At 48.4% G+C, this 23,675-nt stretch overlaps 1 protein-coding gene across 3 annotated transcripts in view; it reads right to left on the bottom strand.

The window, feature by feature from the left end:
• LOC137414258 (uncharacterized) overlaps positions 1 to 23,675 on the bottom strand; it is a 201,566-nt gene that overhangs the window by 122,068 nt on the left and 55,823 nt on the right. For all 3 annotated transcript variants that reach the window (XM_078771595.1, XM_078771594.1, XM_078771596.1), the window contains one exon: positions 14,929 to 15,492. In XM_078771595.1, coding sequence (XP_078627721.1) covers positions 14,929 to 15,487 — 559 coding nt within the window. In that variant the 5' untranslated portion in view covers positions 15,488 to 15,492. The remainder of the gene's footprint in view (positions 1 to 14,928; positions 15,493 to 23,675) is intronic.

The following is a 23,675-nucleotide window of genomic DNA, read 5'->3' as shown; positions in this document are numbered from 1 at the left end:
ACATACCTCACCAACGACTCCCAACAGACTTTCTTTCATTGACATCCAACCACTTTCAAGCTCAACCACATCATCCTCTACCATACTCAGCCTCTCTTTTAATGCCTCCCTCACTGTCACCTCTTTCAACCTCCACACCTTCATTCTCGGTTGGTACTTCACCCGCCGAGCTCTCCTCGCACCTTTCAACCTTATGTCGCAGACAACCAAGTGGTGCTGTGAAACAGCCTCCTCCCCCGGGATCACCTTTGTGTCCCGGAGGTTCACGTCTCAATAAATTAAGCAATTCCTTCAAGAACGTGGTGTAGCTTCCAGCAGAACTACCAGTTATAATCCCCAGGGCAATGGTTTGGTAGAGCAGTATAATGGGATTATCTGGTGTGCGGTTTCTATGCAGCTCAAGTCTCATGATCTGCCGGTTGGGCGATGGGAGACTGTGCTTCCGGACGCTCTGCATTCAATTGTCATTGCTATCACTGCTACTAATACGACGCCACATGAACGTTTGTTTAATTATCAACATCGAAGTACCAGTGTAAATTCATTGCCGACATGGTATTCCGAACCAGGGCCTGTACTGTTGCGACGGGCGATGCGCCAAAGCAAATACGAACCGCTGGTGGATGAAGTAGATATTCTCGAAGCCAATTCAGAGTACACACATGTTCGTATGGCAGATGGACGAGAGATTACGGTGTCAGTCCGTAAACTAGCACCACAAGAGGAGGTTGTGGATAGGATCTGAATTAGGCAGCGGGGAGGTACCATACAACCAAGATAGTGGGGGCACTTCAGGCTGTAGTGTTAGGGTTAGGGTTAGGGTTAGTGGGGCCCGCAGTCCAAAAACAAGTCACTGGACTTTATGACATTTCCCCCTTCCCCCTCTCCCCCCCACCTTTCAACTTTCAGCCCCTGACAGCCAAACAGCTCCTTCGCTGTACGTCCCGCACGGAAGGGTCTATGCAACATCCAGGTTCTCTCAGCTTCAGGCTCTCATAGCCTCTTTCGGATCGCCAGAGGTCTCCATGCCCGCTGTTCGCCCAACCAGACCCCCCTCCGACGGGTCCCCATTTCCAAACACCACTGGCTGCCAGGGACAAATTAACTCAAGGAGGGGGGGGGGGGGGGCTGCAGTCCCGGCTCCTCCAGAGCTTGATCCATTCCTGCGGCATCTTAATGATCTTGTTTGGCTTGATCTTGGTTTGGCTTGATCCACACACCTTCCCCACCCACAAAATCTCATGTCATTTCCTCCACCGCTGCCATTCAGTTCTCAACCACTGTAATGCAAAGATGGTGATTGTGTTCCTACACTGCCATGGCCTGCGTACATGTGATAATCCACACTCATACTCTGAACACCGCTCAATTTCTCTCATGACAACAAAACACAAAACCCTCCACCCATAACAAACACCAACCACAAGACACTTTTGGCTTTGAAACCGATCCACTTGACGACCATGGAGTCACTTTCGCCCGCCCCACATTCCAATTATCCATGTCCCAATTTATGAGCAAGAACCGAACACCTGGGACAGTAAACATCATCAACATCATCATCATCATCATCATACCTTAAGTGCAGGTCATCGCAGGTTGGTCAGGTCTAAGAGTGTCATCCACCACGCCTAATTCCCCTTTATCCCATTGGGCCAATCAATTTCCACCAAATTTCCTTTTATCCGGCTGTACCGGCAAGCATGTGGATCCCCCTCCTATGGTGGCCCCTACTACACCACTACCCTTGGCTATGACAGCTCCCCCTTTACCGTGCGAGGGCTGTCGGATAAGTTGAGCAGCCGAACCGCCAACATAGCCCCACGAGTGTCCACAAGGGTGCGACCCACCATCCATCCTTGGCCCCCTGTGAGGACCACGGCTCCACTAGCCCAAGATGACCAATGTGGTGAGCACCTGCTGCCAACTCTGCCATTCTCAAGGCCTCGGACCTGGGGGGCACAACCAAAGTGCGTGGCATCCCCCAGCCATCCCCCTGACACATCCACGTCATCCCCCAGTCCGACCAAATTGCAGCCCCTCAGTGCCCAACCACATGTGACCTCGCCCAAGATCGAGTTGACAGTCGTGTTTGACCAGGAGACTCAATCCCAGAAAACACTGGTCGCACACCTCGGCCACCCATACCACCATATTGACCTCCAGACTGCCCAAAACTCCATCCTTACAACCCTGTGTCCCAATACTGGAGCCGTCGTCCCTATAGCCAGTTGAAGGCTGTGTGTGCCCTGCTGAGCTATCAATTTTGTCCCAGGCTTTGGTCTAATGCAATTGGATAAATAATGGTGTCACTGGCCCCAGTGTCCACCACGGCCTCAAAAAATTCCCCCTCAATTTTGCATCTCACCCTCAAATTACCCATGCCAATTTTTCCACAATTCACTAATTTCACCAAATTAGGGCGCTTCTCCACTCACTTGCCAGCCGAGCATGGCCCCGTATGCTCGGCTCATTCTAATTTCCCAATTTATCCACCAATCAAACCCAGACTCTCTTTCCAAGCCGAGAGGCCATAAATCACAGTGGAATATCTGTGGAAGACCATGGCTACGACATCATGTTCCACAGTTCCTCTTACCATCATGTTCCACAGATGCTCCAATGGTTGTCCAATGGGCTTTACCGTTCCTGTCCACGCGGTTCGATCCGCGTCCAAAAACCAGCACAGCATGGCAGGTCATCACATGCTGGCTGTCCCAGAGTCTCAGGGAGAGGCTGCCAGACCGCATGCCTGGGCGGTCACCACATCAGGCCCTTGTTGGCCGTCCATGGTGCCGCAAGCAAAGTGCGACCCACAACACCTCCCCCTCGTGGTCCTCACGATGCATGATGGTAGGTGCCTGTGAAACATCACCTCGGACCCCCATGTGCAGGCACACCCTCACTCATGCAGGAGGCTGCACATGCACCACCATGCACAGGCACCCCTCACTCACAGGAAGCTGCACAGTGCACACGCACCCCTATGAGCAGGCACATCCTCACTCACCTCCCCCCCCCCCCCCCCCAGAGGTCTTAACCCCCTCCAGCATCCGACGACGCTCGGGCGGCGCCCTAATTAACGAGGGACGCCACACTATACCAGACTCCTGAGTCGTGCCACAACTCCCGTGATCGGACCCAAGTCCAAAAGCCCATCAGCGCAGCCCCTCAGCTGCCTGGCACAATCCAATTTCCAAGTGGGGCAATTTCCCACGAGGCCAACCCCATTTGTCTCCCCTGGTCCGAATTGAACAGCCCAGGAACCAACTCCCTCCAAGGCTGTTCCAAATCAAACTCCTATTTAAAGTTCAGTTAAATTTTAAATTTAATGAAAAAAATTCTGCCTCGTGTGTCCAACCACAGCTGCAGATTACATCCCCTTTTTGGGGTTTTTCTGCCCCTCCCTGAAGCTGTTCAAAATTCACTAGGGGGGTTTCTTTTCCCGAGGCTCTACTCCCCCGCCCCTCCCCTCCCCTCTGTCCGAATCCAGCTCGGGGCCAAAACACCCCCCCTCCCCACCCACAGCTGGGTGTTCAATTTCGGATCTTCCTCTGCCCAAATGTGGCTCGTGGTGTGGGTCCCCTGGGTCACTTTAATCTCATCCTGGAGGTGCTTCACCGACCGACTCACCTCGTCTCACAGACTATGTTGGACCAGAGCAACCTCTCCCTTGATGGTATTGTCCCAAGTCTCCAGCCGCTCATGTACAAAATCATTCATTCTATCCCCAATTAATTGTGACCCACACAGGCCTTTATCAACCAACACCCGCTCTTGTTCTGCAATTCGGGCTTCCAACCATTGTACCTCCTCAGCCAATCCACCACCTGGGTGTTTTAACATTTCCCATTCTTCTGCCTGCTCATTTCCCATTCTTTCCCATTCTTCTGGAGTGGTAAAGCATGTGGTGAGGTGGAAAGAACTGGGAAGTGGCCGTGTGCTGTGTGCAGGAAGGGTGTCGGAGTGAACTCCATTCAATGTACAATGTGCGCTGAGTGGGTTCATCAAAAATGTAGTGGTCTGAGAGGGTCATTTACCAGTGTGGCAGCGACATTCAAATGTAAGGTGTGCACAGAGGGAGCTGCAGATGGAGGAAATGTTGAGTTGGATCTTGGAGATGGCGTGAAGCTGGAAGGTGTGAAAACATTTTGCTACCTCGGAGACATGCTGAATGGAGAAGGTGGATCAGACTCGGCAACGGTTGCTCGAGTGAGATGTGCATGGAAGAAGTTTCGGGAACTGAGTGGCGTGCTGATGAGGAGGAGAGTGTCGCTGAAGCTGAAGGGAAAGGTGTATGCTGCATGTGTGAGAAGTGTTATGATTTATGGGAGCGAGACATGGGTAATGAACATAGAGCAGCAACGAAGGCTGGAAAGGGTGGAAATGCGAATGGTTCGATGGATGTGCGGAGTATCGTTGAGAGAGAGAGGAAGACAAATGATGAATTGCGAAAGATGATGGGAATATTGCCTGTGATTGATGCTGTGAAGAGGAACAGGTTGAGATGGTTTGGTCATGTGTTGAGGAAGGATGAAAGTGACTGGTTGAGAAGAGTGATGGAAGTTAATGTAGAAGGAAGTAGAGGACGGGGAAGACCGAGAAAGACTTGGCTAAAGATGGTGGAAGAAGAAATGCGGGCAAGGGGGTTAACAAGGAGAGATGCAGAAAATAGGGGAAAATGGAGAAGATTGTCATGGGGACCGCAAGGCTAACCCCCGCTCTAGCAGGGAAAATGGCCTTAAAATGCATGTTGTTGTTGTATTCTTCTGCCTGCTGTCGCATTCTGGCATCCACACAGGTACGACAACCATCCAGGTCCTCATTCACTTTGTCATTTTGTTTCCCCAGCTCTTGTGTCATTTCCTCCATTTTTCCCTCCATTTCATCAATTTTGTTTTCAATCCCATTAATTTGTCCCTTCAGTTCCTTCAATCCATCAATTTGGTTTTCCAATCATTCATTCATTTCCCTCATTTAATTCCTTTGTTCCTTCATACTTCCCTCCATTCCATCAACTTTGTTTTCCATTCCATGAATTTGTCCCTTCAATTCTTCACTCATTTTGTTCATTTTATTCAACTAGCAACAGTACCCGCCCTGCGGGCGGGGCTTCAATTGGGAGGCCCAAATGAAAAGGCTAAATATCAGAAATTGAAGGCTTTTTTTCTTTTAAACGATTTATGGCAGGTGGACATCCGTAAAATCTTGATCGGTGCAGCCGTTTGTGCGGCACCCGGGAAAATAACGTCATGCGGGAGTAAGTATCAGCAGGATGTGGCAGTGTGGGAGTCCACGTTTCTGATCCTCCTTCATGCCGAAGTAGCCCACCACTTCTCCAAGCATTCCGCTCTTCAGATCCGCCATGACAGATTTCAGCTTGATACTGAAGACGCATGCAGTTAGTCCTCCCGATGTCGTATGTACTCCCGATACGTGTTTCCTTCATTGTAAAAACTTCCAAATCAACAGTTAAAAGGATTTTGAGCCGATAGCTGTTACGGCCTTGGCAAGATCGATGGAGGCAGCGATCTGTTAGCGTATTCACCGCCCGAATAGCTATGTGGAATTCTCTCATGTGGAGATTAAACTAATCGTGTTCACAATCGCTATGTCATATGTACTCCCGATACATGTTTCCTTCATGTGAAATGGGTTAGAATTCTCTCAAGCAGGGATTCAACCCGTGTCCTTATAAAAGGTCTTTGTCCGAGGTCACCGAGTTCGATCGGTGCAGCCGTACAGCGATCGGTGCAGCCGTTTGTGCGGCACCCGGGAAAACAACATCGTCACAATGAACGTCATGCGAACGCGAATGTTATGCGAGAGTCCAACCCTGAGAATGCTGGAGACTAAAGCTGAAATTGGGAAAACTAAATAGCCTATTTTACTCCTGGAGATCCCAGGATTATCCACCCAAAATATCGTTGAGATCGGTTCAGCAGTTTTTACGGTACCTTCGAACAGGCAGACAGACGGATGGACATTTGGTGAATTATAGTAAGATATTTGTAACAAGACCTGGTCGGACATAGCACCTGTTTCCTGCATCCCAGGCTCCCTCATTGGGGAGGAGGGTGGACTAGCGCTCGGGACGAGTGGGGTTGCAATCCTATCCTCAAACTCATTTACCCCCAACCCGCTTCCTTCATCCTCGTTCACTTCCTGCCGCTCTGCCATTTCCTGCACATTCGCCATTATGTGCCAATAACTAGCGTTCCCACGGCGCTTAATTTACCGCAGAATTTTTTTTTTTTTAATTCAGCAATGTGGTTTTTGGCGTTCTTCCCCAACACCAATTAATTATAAAATTTAGACCTCAGTACGACGATCCCATCCCCCTCGATGAGAGAAAGACAATCGTTTAAAAATTGGATTCCAAAAGCCGAGCGCAATTTGTGCTCAGAGAGTGTCGCACTCGCAACCTGGACACCGAGTGTCCACCGGGTTCTTATCCCCCTCTACTGACACCACTTGTCAGGGTATCAGAAAGTGCGTATCCCACTCCTGAACACCACTCGTCACATCCGTGGCCGATGAAAACCAACCTTTGACAGATAGCCGAACAGTTAACTCTGAGGCAGCAGTTCGAAACTTGGCGGTATTTTTTTTTGGCGCACGGGCAAAGAAAACCAGGGTGCCTACCTCAGACGGAACCACACGGGGTTTAATCCAATACCCAACACCATGCAAACAAGACAGAACAAATGACATGCAATTGTAATAAATTTAATGAAGTAAATCAATGAGGTAAAAATGAAAGGTGAGGTAAAACTATAAATCCTACGGTGAGGGACCCTCCCACACAGATACAAAAACAGACAGGGAGAAAGATAATGAAAATAAAACAATGGTCCCTTTTTTATTATCGGCCGACACTCAGCTTCCTCCCTGAGGTCGTTGAGACGTCGGCAGTACAAGGTGGCCCAACGCTGCTCGCGTGGGAAGCACAAGCCCGCCAATGGCGCCAGAACCCCGCGTCGAAAACGCCCAGGCGTGGGCAAGCAGTTACACGGCCTTCTTTGTTCCCACCGCCAGGCAAGACGCAGCTTCCAACTCCTCCGGCAAGCACCACAGCCAACAACCACACCTCCTTTCGACTGGACAAGGCTCCATGAAGCTCTTAATGTTCCCTTCACAAGCGCACACGAGAAACGCGCCCGCCCGCCACAAAGCCAATACAAGATAGAGTTTCTTCTTTCTCTGCAATGCTCGAACCTTCTCGATGATGTCACCCCAACCAATCATGCATTTCGGGGGCAGGGCCTCACAACCCTCTTGACCGCCCACAGATTCTCCACCTCTACTGGGCGGCCCCTTTTTCCTTAGACGGTTGGTGGGGCGGGGTTTATTTTCGATCGCAAATGTTCAGGTATCTGTCGGCATTATCTTAGTTGTCGTGGTTTAATGGAGGGCTTGCCTGGCTGGCCGAGTGAATGTAAAAACATGAGGGAAAAAATCACAGGAGGCAAGTACATACAGGGAATTATCCTTAAGCTCTATCTAGTTAACACAAAAACCACGCCCCTTGTGGCGACATGCAAACACTCTTAACCTGACAGGTTCCCGAATTATTACGTCGAGATTCTCCTTCTTCGCGTCCATGGTAATCAACACGGTTCTACCTGCTCTATGATATTTCATCACCTACCCCCACAAACGTAACAATATCATGCACGGTCTGATCTTTTCAAAGACCTGATCTAACATGTTGTCATGCATGTTGTGATCCTTTCAATGACCTGATCTAACGTGTTATAATGTCATGCACGTTCTGATCCTTTCAATGACCTTATTTAACATGTTATAATATCATGCACGTTCTGATCCTTTCAATGACCTGTCTAACATGTTATAACGTCATGCACATTCTGATCTAACATGTTATAATATCATGCACGTTCTGATCCTTTCAATGACCTGATCTAACATGTTATAATGTCATGCACGTTCTGATCTGATGGAGGGGTTAGGAAGCATTTATTGTATTAATCTATGTTGAGAATGAAGTTGTTTGGTGCATAGTAAGCTTTGGAAGGGCATGGTTCAAATTAGAGCTCGTATCAGGTAAGAATGTCTCATCTGGTGTTCCTCCCAGTCCGATACTGGACTAGGGCTGGGCCAGGCTGCCCTTCAACCACAAGATGACCGATGCACGTGTGCCTCATATTATTAGGCCATTGTATAGGGGTCAGCGATTGGCTCGCAAGCTGACGTTGAAGCCCACCTTGTAATTGGTGAAGGGGAGCAGTTCTCTCTCTAAGCTGGTGGTTCTCAAATGGTGGTCCATGGTGACTTTTTTCCGTGGTCCACAGAAACATTGTCCAATGTCACACGGCGTGAGAAATAAATTTCAAACCAGAAGTTTGTTGTCTACTATTTTTTTTCATGTTTCAAAAAGGAGGTGGTCCACGAAAAAAAAAAATTGATTGCCCTGTTGGCCCGTGGACTGAAACGAGTTGAGAACCACTGCTAAAGCCAAGCCTCCAATGTCCCCAAGGGAGCATGTCCTTTGGTGACACTACATGTCCACCGATGACACGCATAATTGACTGCTGGCATTCGCAATGATTGCAGTGGTTGGACAGCTCCCCAGTGTAAGCAGATTTTGACCTCGATTGGGGGTAGGGCGATCAAACAAACACAAACACATGCATTTTAAGGCCATTTTCCCTGCTAGAGCGGGGGTTAGCCTTGCGGTCCCCATGACAATCTTCTCCATTTTGCCGTATTTTCTGCATCTCACCTTGTTAACCCCCTTGCCCGCATTTCTTCTTCCACCATCTTTAGCCAAGTCTTTCTCGGTCTTCCCCGTCTTCTACTTCCTTCTACATTCATTTCCATCACTCTTCTCAACCAGTCACTTTCATCCTTCCTCAACACATGACCAAACCATCTCAACCTGTTTCTCTTCACAGCATCAATCACAGGCATGGGCGGACTGGCCATAGGGCATTTGGGCAATGCCCGGTGGGCTGGGACCGCTGGGTAAAAAATGGGCCGCTGGGCTGGATAAAAAACTGCTGGAAAAAAAAAATTGTCACGGAAAACTTCTGCCTCCATCTCCGGGGATTCCCCGCTAAAAATCAAAAGGTCAAAAGGGCATTATAATTACTAGCAACGGTAGGTTCCAATGAGAAGGCAAAATATCAGAAATTGAAGGCAATTTTTTTTTTACACGATTTATATAAACATCCGTTAAATCATATCACACGCAAATCATCAAAATCTAAACAGTATCGTTAGAATTTCAATAAAATCCACATCACTGTGCTCTGAGACTGGTGTGCAGCTGTGTCACGATCTTGTTCACCAGATCTGTATTCCTCGGACTGCCCCCGAGACTGGTGTGCAGCTGTGTCACGATCTTGTTCACCAGATCTGTATTCCTCGGACTGCCTCCGAGACTGGTGTGCAGCTGTGTCACGATCTTGTTCACCAGATCTGTATTCCTCGGACTGCCTCCGAGACTGGTGTGCAGCTGTGTCACGATCTTGTTCACCAGATCTGTATTCCTCAGACTGCCCCCGAGACTGGTGTGCAGCTGTGTCACGTCCTTGTTCACCAGATCTGTATTCCTCGGACTGCCCCCGAGACTGGTGTGCAGCTGTGTCACGATCTTGTTCACCAGATCTGTATTCCTCGGACTGCCCCCGAGACTGGTGTGCAGCTGTGTCACGATCTTGTTCACCAGATCTGTATTCCTCGGACTGCCTCCGAGACTGGTGTGCAGCTATGTTACGTCCTTGTTCACCAGATCTGTATTCCTCGGACTGCCTCCGAGACTGGTGTGCAGCTGTGTCACGTCCTTGTTCATCAGATCTGTATTCCAGGGACTGCCTCCGAGACTGGTGTGCAGCTGTGTTACGTCCTTGTTCACCAGATCTGTATTCCTGGGACTGCCTCCGAGACTGGTGTGCAGCTGTGTTACGTCCTTGTTCACCAGATCTGTATTCCTCGGACTGCCTCCGAGACTGGTGTGCAGCTGTGTTACGTCCTTGTTCACCAGATCTGTATTCCTCGGACTGCCTCCGAGACTGGTGTGCAGCTGTGTCACGATCTTGTTCACCAGATCGGTATTCCTCAGACTGCCTCCGAGACTGGTGTGCAGCTGTATCACGTCCTTGTTCACCAGATCTGTATTCCTGGGACTGCCTCCGAGACTGGTGTGCAGCTGTGTTACGTCCTTGTTCACCAGATCTGTATTCCTCGGACTGCCTCCGAGACTGGTGTGCAGCTGTGTCACGTCCTTGTTCACCAGATCTGTATTCCTCGTACTGCCTCCGAGACTGGTGTGCAGCTGTATCACGTCCTTGTTCACCAGATCTGTATTCCTGGGACTGCCTCCGAGACTGGTGTGCAGCTGTGTTACGTCCTTGTTCCTGCCTCCGATTGTCCTCGTCTTGGCGAGCCTTCGTTCTTGCAACAGCTTCCTTGGACGTTTTCGTTCATGAAGCTTTCCGTTTGGTTTGGGAGGCATTTTACCGGTTTATCTGAAACGGTACCCGCCCAGTAACACGTACCAGAGAAAACAAATCGTTTGCGCAATGGGCTCTCCGATATTCGATGTGTTCACGGTTTGAATTACGTAACGTAACGTTTGTGACGAAGTTTGTGACTTTTGTGTTCACGGTTTGAATTACGTAACGTAACGTTTGCGATGAAGATTGTGACTTTTGTGTTCACGGTAGTGTTTGATGTGACGGTGTGAACGTAATTTCGTAATGTTTTTCGTTTTTATTTTCGTAATCGTTTAATGAACCTTTAATGTTTAATGAACGTTTAATGTTTAATGAGCACAATAATAATGTTTAATGATCATTAAATGAATGAATGAATGAATGAATGATTGTTATGAATAATGCCATGGCATCGCGTTGGCAGCAGTGACAATATAAAAATGTTTGCCAAGAATTTCAAAGAGAGAAAAGGAACGTTTATCAGCAATGTCGTCTATCCTGAAGTTCTAAGCTGAAGAAGAGGTACCGTACAAAATCATTCAATTCTTTTTCCTAAAAAAAAAGCGTACAGTTGATATGACTAATCACGATTTGAAACACGATGGAATAATATTTACCGATATGAACAGTGATGTGGTTTTTTAAATTGAAATTGTAAAAATACTGTTTAGATTTTGATGATTTGCGTGTGATATTTAACGGATGTTAAAATAAATCGTGTCGCGATGTTAAATCGCGATGTTAAAATAAATTGAAGCCCCGCCCTTAGGGCGGGTACCGTTGCTCTTAAGTCTTAATATATAATGGCGATACAACAATTTTTACCGCTTTGCTTTGAAGAACGGGAATGAAGGGGGAGGAGCGTGTTAATATGTCTGGTTGAAGGTTTTGGGCTGTGAGGGGGTTTGAAGCCACATTTTAATATTACAGCCGTCATGTTGGTGCTCGTCATCACTGCGATGCGAAGCGAAAGACGCCTCAGAGCTGTTACATTCACAATCGCTATGTCGTATGTACTCCCGAAACGTGTTTCCTTCATTGTAAAAACTACCAAGTCAGCAGTTAAAAGGATTTTGAGCCGATAGGCCTAGTAAGTTTAGATAGGTCTACTGACTACTGATCGAGTATTGATAACAATGTCGCGAACTGACTTACGATGCTAAATTGGACACTATTGTGTAAATTGTTCCAACCGAATAGTGGACACTATTGTGAGCAGCATTGAGCAGCGGTTTGACAGATCAGCAACATCAAGATTGAATGCTGATCTCTCACTTCTTCACCCAAGGAACTTTGATCAAGTGCCATCGGGAGCTATGGAAGAGCTGCATAAACATTTGCTGAGATTTGATGATGGTGTCACTGTGGAACAACTACGAAAAGAACTGCGAAGCCGTGGAGAACAATGGTCAACACTGAAACAATCAGTAGCAGATGCTTATACAGTGCAGGAGGACAGTGAGTCTGAACAGGACAGGAAGACTCTGTCAAGTACATGTAAGTCATGTAAAGCCTGTCCTCTCTGCTGCTACAAGGTGCTCCTCAAGTTGAACCTCTTGACTGATGCCTACAAGAGCATTCGGCTTGCCTACAAGCTGCTGCTAATGCTGCCTGTGTCACAAGTGGCATGTGAACGGTCTTTCTCTGTTTGAAGAGAATCAAAAGCCGTCTGCGAAGTACAATGACACAAGAACATCTTGAGGCGTTCATGTTGATGTCTGTGGAAAAAGGGATCCTGGCCAAACTTGAAATGAAACTAAGGATATCATTGATGGTGTGGCTGCCAGAAGCAGCGAACTGCGCAGGCACCTACCTACTCTCTCAGACATGACATGTGCTCGTGTTACTGAAAATAAATGTTTTTTAGTGGATTTTATTTAGGTTTTTTTTTTCAAGCATTTCGTCTATTTTCTCAGATAAGCAACATATAAATGAATAATGGGCCGACCGAGGTGAAGGATGCCCGGGCCGGTTTTAAGACCCAGTCCGCTACTGATCACAGGCTCTATTCCCATCATTTTTCGCAATTCATCATTTGTCTTCCTCTCTCTCAGAGAGGAAGCCTGGTGTTGGCTTAGCGGTTAGGGTGCCGGCTTGGGATCCTAGGATCCTGGGTTCGAATCCCGGTCGATCGCTGAATTAACGCCAGGGGGGTTGACTCAGCCTGTCATCCTTCCGAGGTCGGCAAATTGAGTACCAGCTTGCTGGGATGAATGATCACGGTGTGTACCCCGATTTAGAATAGGGACACCGTATCCCTGCGCATCGTAAGAGGTGACCAAGGGTTGGCGTCAGGAAGGGCATCCGGCCATAAAAACATTGCCTCAAACAGGGAAAAATGATTGTCATGGGGCCCGCAAGGCCAACCCCCGCTCTAGCGGGGAAAATGGCCTTTAAAACGATCATTCATATATTCATTATTCTCTCCACGATACTCCACACATCCACCGAGCCATTCGCATTTCCACCCTTTCCAGCCTTTGTTGCTGCTCTACATTCATTACCCATGTCTCTCTCCCATAAATCATAACACTTCTCACACATGCAGCATACACCTTTCCCTTCAGCTTCAACGACACTCCCCTCCTCGTCAGCATGCCACTCGGTTCCCAAAACTTCTTCCATGCACATCTCACTCCAGCAACCGTTGCCGAGTCTGATCCACCTTCTGCATTCAGCATGTCTCCGAAGTAGCAAAATGTTTTCACCGGGCCGATAAAGGTGGCAGCGCAGTGGAGTGGGGGGGGGGGGGGGGGGGGAAAGCTGGCCTCCCTCTCTCTTCATGTGGCTTCTCTTGCTGCCTACCTGGCTCTTCTTTGCCTGGCTTGCACTTGCCACGTACACGGTGGAACCACGGTCACATATTGGCTCACATCCAGAGACCATCGAGCTGCATGTCAGTGGTGTCACGTACCGCTGCCTTGTGGCATGCAAATCCCGGTCCAGTGTGGTGTTAGTGTCTTGACCCTTACTAAACTGGGTGATTTTGAGCTTTCCCTGACTGATCTCGGCCATTGATGGTCCGATTAACCTAAAAATTTGCACACGCATAGATCATCACGTAATGAACACGATGGTAAAATTATTTTTTCATCATATGTTAATTTGTCTAATTATTGGCTAATTATAATGTTCTATAATTATTCAGTATGTCTTGGACAGCATGCTAAAACACTCATTTACACCATCAGTGTCATAATGCACGTAAGCTTTATTCATATGTTTGTTGTGCATAGACATATGCAAATTGCAGTTTTTTTTAGGACTTTTTCAGGACTAATTGTCATGTGACACCTGAACGATAAGTCCAATTTACACGTATGTGGTGTCAAAATGTGCACATGACCCTAGAGAAAAAATTTCATCAAAGGAAAATTCAAAATCCCCAGCGGTGGTGAAAAATGGTCGCCTACCCACCCATCTTTCCCCATCCATCCCCATCTCCCTCCCCAGTGGAGTTATGGTTAACGTTGTAATCATGATGCTGTATGGTTTAAATCTCTAGACTGTTAAGTGTTTGCCTGTTTATTGTTGGTCTACCTTTTGTGTGAGGGTTCTTCACATAAGTTGTCTTATGCCTTAATCAATTATTTGCACATAGCCTCGCTCCACATGTTGCAGCGCTGAGCTAAAACCGTTGTGAACATTGACAATTCTCTCTGGGTGCAAATTATGTGAATTGAATCTTGACAATGCGGAGTATTCACACTACTCCGTGGTTCAACCAAAGGGTACTCTGTGGTTCGGCCACACCCAACAGTGGTAATTCTTAGTTGTGGCATGGGATCATAAACACTACAATATCTATAGCTGTCTTGTTAACATCATGGAGGAAGAAATGTAGAAGGAATGAAAATACAGACAGTCCAAAATATTCAGACAGGCAAGGGAACCGAGTGTGCTAGGTAGACAAGGAATATGTAAGGAGACAAGAAGATCGAACAAAAATAGGGTAAATGTGTAAAAGTGTGGCTGGACAGGACAGGAAAGAGGAAGAGAGGAGAGTTGTTAAGAATATCAGGAAAAGGAATCGGGATTACATGAGATCGTCATCACTCGTCATTTTAAAGGAGTGGTAAGAGAAACACGACTAGATGGACTAGGGGTCTGGGAGGAAATTCCAGACGAGAGAAGAGGGGGACAAAAGAGAAACTGACGAGGTAATAGAGGTGAGGAGGGCAAGAGGGCTTGAATTGCCAGCTGAGCAAATGCTTGCGTACCTGTTCAGCTAGCAACCCACAACTTATTGCACCATATTCCCTTATGCATCACTTCTATGGGATATGATCCGCAATTTGCAATAGAGGCTGGCTTTTCAGAAAATACCTAAATGGCCTTTTCCAGAAGTTAAACAAAATTATCTGTTCCGTTGGTTCTGTTAACAATGAAATCTCATTCCAGTACTTTTGAAGAGAAATTCCCCCTAGCTGGTTTATTGCCAATCCCATATCCTTCAAGCCCATCTCACCTGGATGTTCCTGCGGAAGGGCAAGAGACCAGTCCAAGCCTTGCTGCCTCTGAGGATACTCTTCTCCTTCAGAATCTTCTTTCTTGCATTGCGGTGCATCCTCATGCACCTTTTCACTCTCATCAACAATTAATTCTTCATCTCTTTCTTCTTTTATTTTTCGCCATCTAATGTTTACTTCATTACACCGTTCTTCTACTTTTAACCTCTTCATGTCTGCAGCACACACTCCTCCTCTTCCCAATTCTTCCCTACTCCACCACTCCCCATCTTCTTCTCCAATCCAATGATCTTCTCCTTCACATTCCGTTTCCCATTCTCTTCCATCTTCTCCATCCCTATCCCCAATACACTGCCCCTCATCATCGTTGATGTGTTCCTCCTCATTATTATTTTCACTGTCTCTTTCTCCTTCTTCATCTTCAATCTCCTCATCTTCCTCATCAATTCTGTCCCACTCTTCACCAATGTGCCTTTCCCAATCTCTACTGCTCTCTCTCCCCCACAAGCTACCAGTCCCTTCACTTTCTCTTTCCATCCCATCTCTGAAGTCCTCCATCAGTCCTGCACCCGACACATGACAGGGTAAAACACGAGTGCAACAACGTCAGGAACTGGTCATCCTTTGAAATGCTTTTCACAACTTAATGAAAATAAGAATCAAGGTTACCTGTGTATTGACATTCCAACAATCCTTTAAACACTCCGGAAACAACATTTAACAAACGTTACGCCTTGGTCTCCCGTCGTTGAAGTGATGTGAGTTGACAAAGTGGAAGACGCAAGGCGGCCATCTTGGATTTTGACGTGGCGACCCAATTTTAAATAGCGTTCTCCCTTATGCGTAGATACACCCACACACCCGATTAGAAGTTAGTAGTTCGTTTATTTTTCAAGATATTTCGCTCACAAGGTTCAGACATATATATATGGTGGCGGCCATCTTGGATTTTGACGTGGCGACCCAATTTTCAAGAGCGTTCTTCCTTATGCCTAGATACACTCACACACCAGATTAGAAGTTGGTACTTCGCTTATTTTTCAACATATTCCGCTCACAAGGTTCAGACATACATGGCGGCGGCCATCTTGGATTTTGACGTGTGTTGCACCCACACACCAAATTAAAATTCGGTCCTTCGCTTATGCACGCACGCACGGACGCACACACGCACGTTCGCACGCACGCACACACGGACGGAGGGGAAAACCATAGTCCCCCCTTTCGCTCCGCGGTGCGACGGGGGACAATAACTCCAACTAGTGCTTAAACTATTTATTTAACCGAATCAATAAACAATAAAACTTTTAATGTTCCCTCTTAGACCTGACCAGTACAACAACCGAATTCGTTAAAATAAAAAAACACAGGATGCATTCAAACTGCGCCGAAAATGGTAAAAACGGAGTTTGAATCGACATGTTTTACCTTTGTCAATATGATGAGCATTTTAAACACCCAGGTTTCTTCACTCAGAGCGCATACAGTGACAGGTGCAGTGCAGCAACAGCATACATGACAGAACCGAGTTTGATTGTATAAATGTAAAAATGTTTTTTGTTATTTTTGTATACCAGGTCGAGGCTCGTGTAAGAGCTAACACATATAACATATAATAAATACATCGAGTGGGAGACAAGAGGGGAGAGAGAGGGAAGCACAACAACATTAGAGAACAGGGGCATCGGGAGATCTGTGGAAGGGAGAGGGCTGGGGTGGGTCCACGCGATAAACATGATGGACACTACAGGGACTTTCAGGAAAGAAATCGGAGATTGAAAGAGGTGGATTTTGGGTGTTTTAACGGGGGTAGAAAAGATCAAGGTTTTGGATGGGGGAAGGATAAGAGATGGTGGTGAACAGCTGTTTTAAAGACCTGGAGGGAGGAGTGGGATTGAAGGGAGTGAGGGAGTTTGTTCCAGAGGTGGGAGAAAAGGGGAATGAAAGAGTGAAGGTGAGCAGAGAGACTTGATTTTGGCAGTTTAACCATAAGAGGGTTGCTGGCAGATCTTGTGCGACCTGTAGGAATATTTGGGGGACAGAGCACAGACAGAGCTGGGGGAGCAAGGCCGGAGAGGAGTCGGTAGAAGACAGAAAGACCACCAACCTGCCTGCGGTGAGTGAGTGAAAGGCCCTCGGAATCAGCTTCATCGCGGGAGATTCCAATGATTCTGAAAGCTTTGGTTTCTACAGTGTGAAGCCGAGCTAGGTGGGAGGCAGGAGCACCAGCCCAGAGGGGAGAACAGAAATGTTCCACACGAGTTTTGCATCATTTCCACTTGGAGGAACGTGAGCTGACAATCGAACTTCCTTTTTTTGCTGTCAACATTTGTGTATTCGTGTGACACACGATTTTTTACCGTGTTGTATTCGAGTGATTTAGAATAAAGTTATCAGTTACCTCAGCCTCAAGTGGTGGCAAGGTGCCTGGATTCTTCTTCTTTTTTTCAAGCATCTGTGTCTGTTCCAGGATAGTAAAAAAAACCTACTTCACGCTCGTCTCGTTGGTGTGGCCATAAAGGAGCGTTAATGTTGAGCTCGCGTCACAGTCGATGGCTCTCAGACTTCGTCTGTCTCTTCCAGATCTTCGCTCAGTTTGGAGGACAGAGCAGAAGCAGCCGAGGCCTGTGCCAGAGCTGCCATGGGCTGTAAATTGAAAGAAAGATCGATTGATAGCCACACAACAACCCATACACCTCAAACAACTGAAGCCAGAGAAAGAAGCTGCCATAACTCAGACCCGTTTGGAAGTGATATCTGCTGCTCTGAGTGGGAGTAAATTGGACTATTTCAAAAGCTGGATTACCTACACGTGCAAGGAAGATGGGAATGCTTTTATCCAAGAATACCACATCTCCGCCGCCATAATTTTACAGTCACGTGAAAAAGTAAGTACACCCCATGTAAAGTTTTGACTTTTTCAACATATTTCAACACACAGCTATTTGATCTTCATTTCAACAATATTGATAGATAACGGTGATATAATAAAACAAATATCATGAAACATTTACATTTTGTAGTCCATTGTATAATTTAAATAAACATAAATGCAAATTTCGCATGTGGAAAAAGTAAGTACACCCCTACATTTATCACTACTTCAAATACCTAAAATTAGAATCAGGTGCACCAGCTCAGGTGCAAATGATTAGAACATCATTAGAGAGGATCTTGGAGGAACCTGTCTTATTTAAACCTCAGACATTTAGTTTGGTTTGCTCTTTGTTGTTGAAGTGTGCAGCGTCACCATGCCTAGATCAAAAGAGTTCTCTGAGGCCTTCAGAAAGAAGGTTATAGATGCCTACGAGTCTGGGAAGGGATTTAAAAAGATCTCCAAACAATTTGAAATCAATCATTCGACTGTCCGGAAGATCATCTACAAGTGGAGAAGATTCCAAACAACTGCCAACTTGTTCAGACCAGGCTGCCCCAACAAGTTCAGCCCGAGAGCAGACCGCAAGGTGCTGAAAGAAGTCTCTAAGAACCCCAGAATGTCATCACAGGACCTACAGGTAGCTGTTGCCACTGTTGATGTCAAAGTGCACGAGTCTACCATAAGAAAGAGGCTGCACAAAATTGATCTGCATGGGAGGTGTGCCAGGAGGAAACCTTTGCTGTCCAGAAAGAACACCAGGGCAAGACTAAAGTTTGCGAATGAACACCGAGGCAAAGACCAACACTTCTGGAACAATGTGCTCTGGACAGTTGAGTCAAAGGTAGAGCTATTTGGCCACAGTACCAGAAGACATGTTTGGCGAAAACCAAAGACAGCATTTGACCACAAGAACCAGATACCAACTGTAAAGCATGGTGGTGGAAATATTATGGTTTGGGGCAGCTTTGCTGCATCAGGGCCTGGGCAGCTCACCATCATAGAATCCTCTATGAATTCTTCATTGGACCAGAGGGTGCTTGAGGATAATGTGAGGCCATCTGTCAGAAAGTTGAAGTTCAACCGAAGGTGGACCTTGCAACATGACAATGACCCTGAACATACCAGTAAATCCACCAAGGAATGGCTGAAAAGAAAGAAATGGAGGGTTCTGGAATGGCCAAGTCAAAGCCTGGATCTAAATCCCATCGAGATGTTGTGGGGGGATTTGAAACGAGCTGGGCATGCAAGAAACCCCTCAAACATCGCACAGCTGAAAGAATTCTGCATGGAGGAGTGGGCAAAAATTTCTCCCAGTCGATGTCAGAGACTGGTAGACAGTTATAAGAAACGCCTACTTGAGGTTGTTTCTGCCAAAGGGGGCAATACCACCTATTAGAGCCAAGGGTGTACTTACTTTTTCCACATGCGAAATTTGCATTAATGTTTATTTAAATTGTACAATGGACGACAAAATGTAAATGTTTCATGATATTTGTTGTATTATATCACCTTTATTTGTCATTATTGTTGAAATGAAGATCAAATAGCTGTATGTTGAAATATGTTGAAAAAGTCAAAACTTAACATGGGGTGTACTTACTTTTTCACGTGACTGTATCTGATCACGATACTGAAGATATTCCACAGCATAACTGGGTATGTTCTGACACAGCTCGACATCGACACAGTCAGACCACCTTTCACCAGCTGTCAACGCTGCAGCGCCACCTCCGTAGAGAACCCATCAACATAAATTGTGTCCAACTGGCCAGTTATGTCTGCTCGGTACAACACGATTCCAGCTACTGGTCTATTGTACGCAACTCACCAGACAGCAACTAATGCCTTATGCACAACCATCGTGTCATCATCCTTCTCCAATGTTACATGCCATGGTTGCATATCACCCTCCACTCTGTTAACACTGTTACGAGCTCATGGGTCAGAAACCCAGCTCCAGTTATGGTCACTCGGTATTCCACAATGTATAGTGATCCAATATCGGTGTACATTGGGATTACAGCCAAGACCCAACCAAGTTATTTCTCCTCCAACCAAGTGTACACCCATGCTGTACCTGCATCTGCTGCGAGGTCAAATACCACGCATGCAGCAACAACATTACAAGTCTCTAGCCAATCACCAATTGGTCGAGAAATCAAGCTATTAAATAATTATAAAGGTGATCGATTATTGGAGAGTATGTTTTGTTAATAAGAATTCTGCTCTGAGAGTGCTGTGCCCCAGCCGTGCCACACTCTCTGCCACCTTCACTCCTCTTTTTCCCCACCTCTGGAACAAACTCCCACACTCTCTTCAGGTCTTTAAAACAGCTGTTCACCACCATCGCATATCGTCCCCCATCCAAAACCTTGATCTTTTCTACCCCCATTAAAGCACCCCAAATCCACCTCTTCAAATCCCCAACTTCTTTCCTGAAATTCCTAGTGGCGTTCATTTGCTTTATACCATGTACCCGTCCCTCCTCCACAGCCCCCCGCCCCCTCTTTCCACAGATCTACCGACGTCCCTGTTCTCTTCTGTTGTTGTGCTTGTGTGCTTCCCTCTCTTCCGCTCCCTTCATTGTATGTTTTATGTGTCTGTGCATGTTTTCATGGACAATGTGTTCGCTCTTACACGAGCCTCGATTCTGTATTCCAAAAAAAAAGAAAAAAAAAAAGAAAACTAGAACTGCCACTTTAAAACTGCTGGCAGTGATGACCGGTTTACTCGCACCCACTTTTGATACAACCCCACTTTTGATACAACCCCACTTTTGATACAACCCCACTTTCATTGGACATGCTTTGACACAACCCCCTTGGATACAACCCCGACACACACACACACACACACACACACACACACACACACACACACACACACACACACACACACACACACACACACACACACACACACACACACACACCACACACCCCCACACCCCTCCCCCCACATGCACACCCCTCCAAACACACACACACACCAACCTCCCCCCCCCCCCCCCCCACACACACACACACCTCCACCCCCCATACACACACATCCCTCCCCCCCCCCAACACACACACACATATCCAGATAAATGCACATCCCCCCCCCCCCCCCACACCCCAAGACATCCCCCCACACACACCCCCACACACACACACACACACACACATTCCCCCTACCCCCCACCCACATACACACACACAAACACATGCACACATCCCCCCCACCCACAACACACACACACACACGCACACACACACATCCCCCCACCCCGAACACACACACAAACACATGCACATGCACACACCCCCCCCACCCCCAACACATACACACATCCCCCCCCCCCCCCACAAACACCCCCACACCCCTCCCCCTATACCCCTCCACACAAACACACACCCCTACACACACACACACACACACACACACACACACACACACAACACTCCCTCCTCCACACGCACACCCCAACACCCTGCAACCTCCACACACACACATATCCACCCCCCCCCCCACACACCAACAAACACATCCACACACACGCACATCCACACACACATACACATCCAACCCCCCCCTCTCCTCCACACGCACACCCCAACCCCTCCCCACAGACACACATACCCACCCCCCCCCCCCCCCACCCATCCACACACACACATCCCCCCACACACATCCCTGCACACACACACACACACACACACACACACACACACACACACACACACACACACACACATCCCCCCTCCCCCCACACACACACCCCTCCACACATACACACACACATCCAACCCCCCCCTCCTCCACACGCACACCCCAACCCCCCCCCCCCACATACACACATATCCACCCCCACACCACTCCCCCCCCTCCCCACCCACACACACAGACATCCACACACACACACATTCCCCCTCCCCCCACACGCACACCCCTCCACACAAACACACACCCCTCCACACACACACACACATCCAACCCCCCTCCTCCTCCACACACACACACCCCAACCCCCCCCCCAACATACACACATATCCACACACCCACGCACACATCCCCCACCCCCCACACACACCGCACACCCTCCACACATACACACACACGCACAACCTCCACACATACACACACATATCCAACCCCCCCCCCCCTCCTCCACATGCACACCCCAACCCCTCCCCACACACACACATATCCACCCCCACCCCCCCCCCCACATCCCCACACACACACACATCCCCACACACACACACATCCCCCCACACCCCCCCCACACCCCCCCCCCCACACACACACACACACATTCCCCCTACCTCCCACCCACATACACACACACAAAACACATGCACACATCCCCCCACCCACAACACACACACACACATCCCCCCACCCCGAACACACACACAAACACATGCACACATCCCCCCCACCCCCAACACACACACACACACACACACACACACACACACACACACACACACACACACACACACACACACACACACACACACATCCCCCCCCCCCCCACAAACACCCCCAACACCCCTCCCCCTACACCCCTCCACACAAACACACACCCCTCCCCCCCCCCCACACACACACACACACACACACACACACACACACACACACACACACACACACACACACAACACTCCCTCCTCCAAACGCACACCCCAACACCCTGCAACCTCCACACACACACACATATCCACCCCCCCCCCCCCACCCCACACCAACAAACACATCCACACACACGCACATCCACACACACACACACACACATCCCCCCCACCCCACCCCCAACACACACACACACCCCTCCACACACACACACACACACACACACACCCACCCAACCCCCCCTCTCCTCCACACGCACACCCCAACCCCTCCCCACAGACACACATACCCCCCCCCCCCACCCATCCACACACACACATCCCCCCACACACATCCCTGCACACACACACACACACACACACACACACACACACACACACACACACACACACACACACACACACACACACACACATCCCCCCACCCCGAACACACACACAAACACATGCACACATCCCCCCCACCCCCAACACACACACACACACACACACACACACACACACACACACAACACACACACACACCCCACAAACACCCCCACAACCCACCCCCTACACCCCTCCACCAACTACACCCCCTCCACACACACACACACACACACTCCCTCCACACACACACAACACTCACCTCCACCTCACATGCACACCCCAACACCCCACAACACCTCACACACACACACACATATCCACCCCCCCCCCACACCAACCACACAACAAACACATCCACACACACGCACATCCACACACATGCAGCACATCCACACACACACACATCCCCCCACCCCACCCCCAACACACACACACCCCTCCACACACACAAACACACATACACATCAACCACCCCCCCTCTCCTCCACACGCACACCCCAACCCCTCCCCACAGACACACATATCCACCCCCCCCCCCCCACCCATCCACACACACACACATCCCCCCACACACATCCCTGCACACACACACACACACACACACACACACACACACACACACACACACACACACACACACACACACACACACACCCCTCCACACATACACACACACATCCAACCCCCCCCTCCTCCACACGCACACCCCTCCCCCCCCCCCCCACATACACACATATCCACCCCCACACCCTCCCCCCCCACCCACACACACAGACATCCACACACACACACATTCCCCCTCCCCCCACATGCACACCCCTCCACACATACACACACCCCTCCACACACACACACACACATCCAACCCCCCCCCCCACACCCC

This window comes from Myxine glutinosa, chromosome 2 (genome assembly GCF_964187855.1).
Source record: "Myxine glutinosa chromosome 2, kmMyxGlut1.1, whole genome shotgun sequence".
Classification (NCBI taxonomy): domain Eukaryota; kingdom Metazoa; phylum Chordata; class Myxini; order Myxiniformes; family Myxinidae; genus Myxine; species Myxine glutinosa.
Note: the sequence above shows the minus strand (reverse complement) of the source record. Positions and strands in the feature narration are given on the sequence as shown.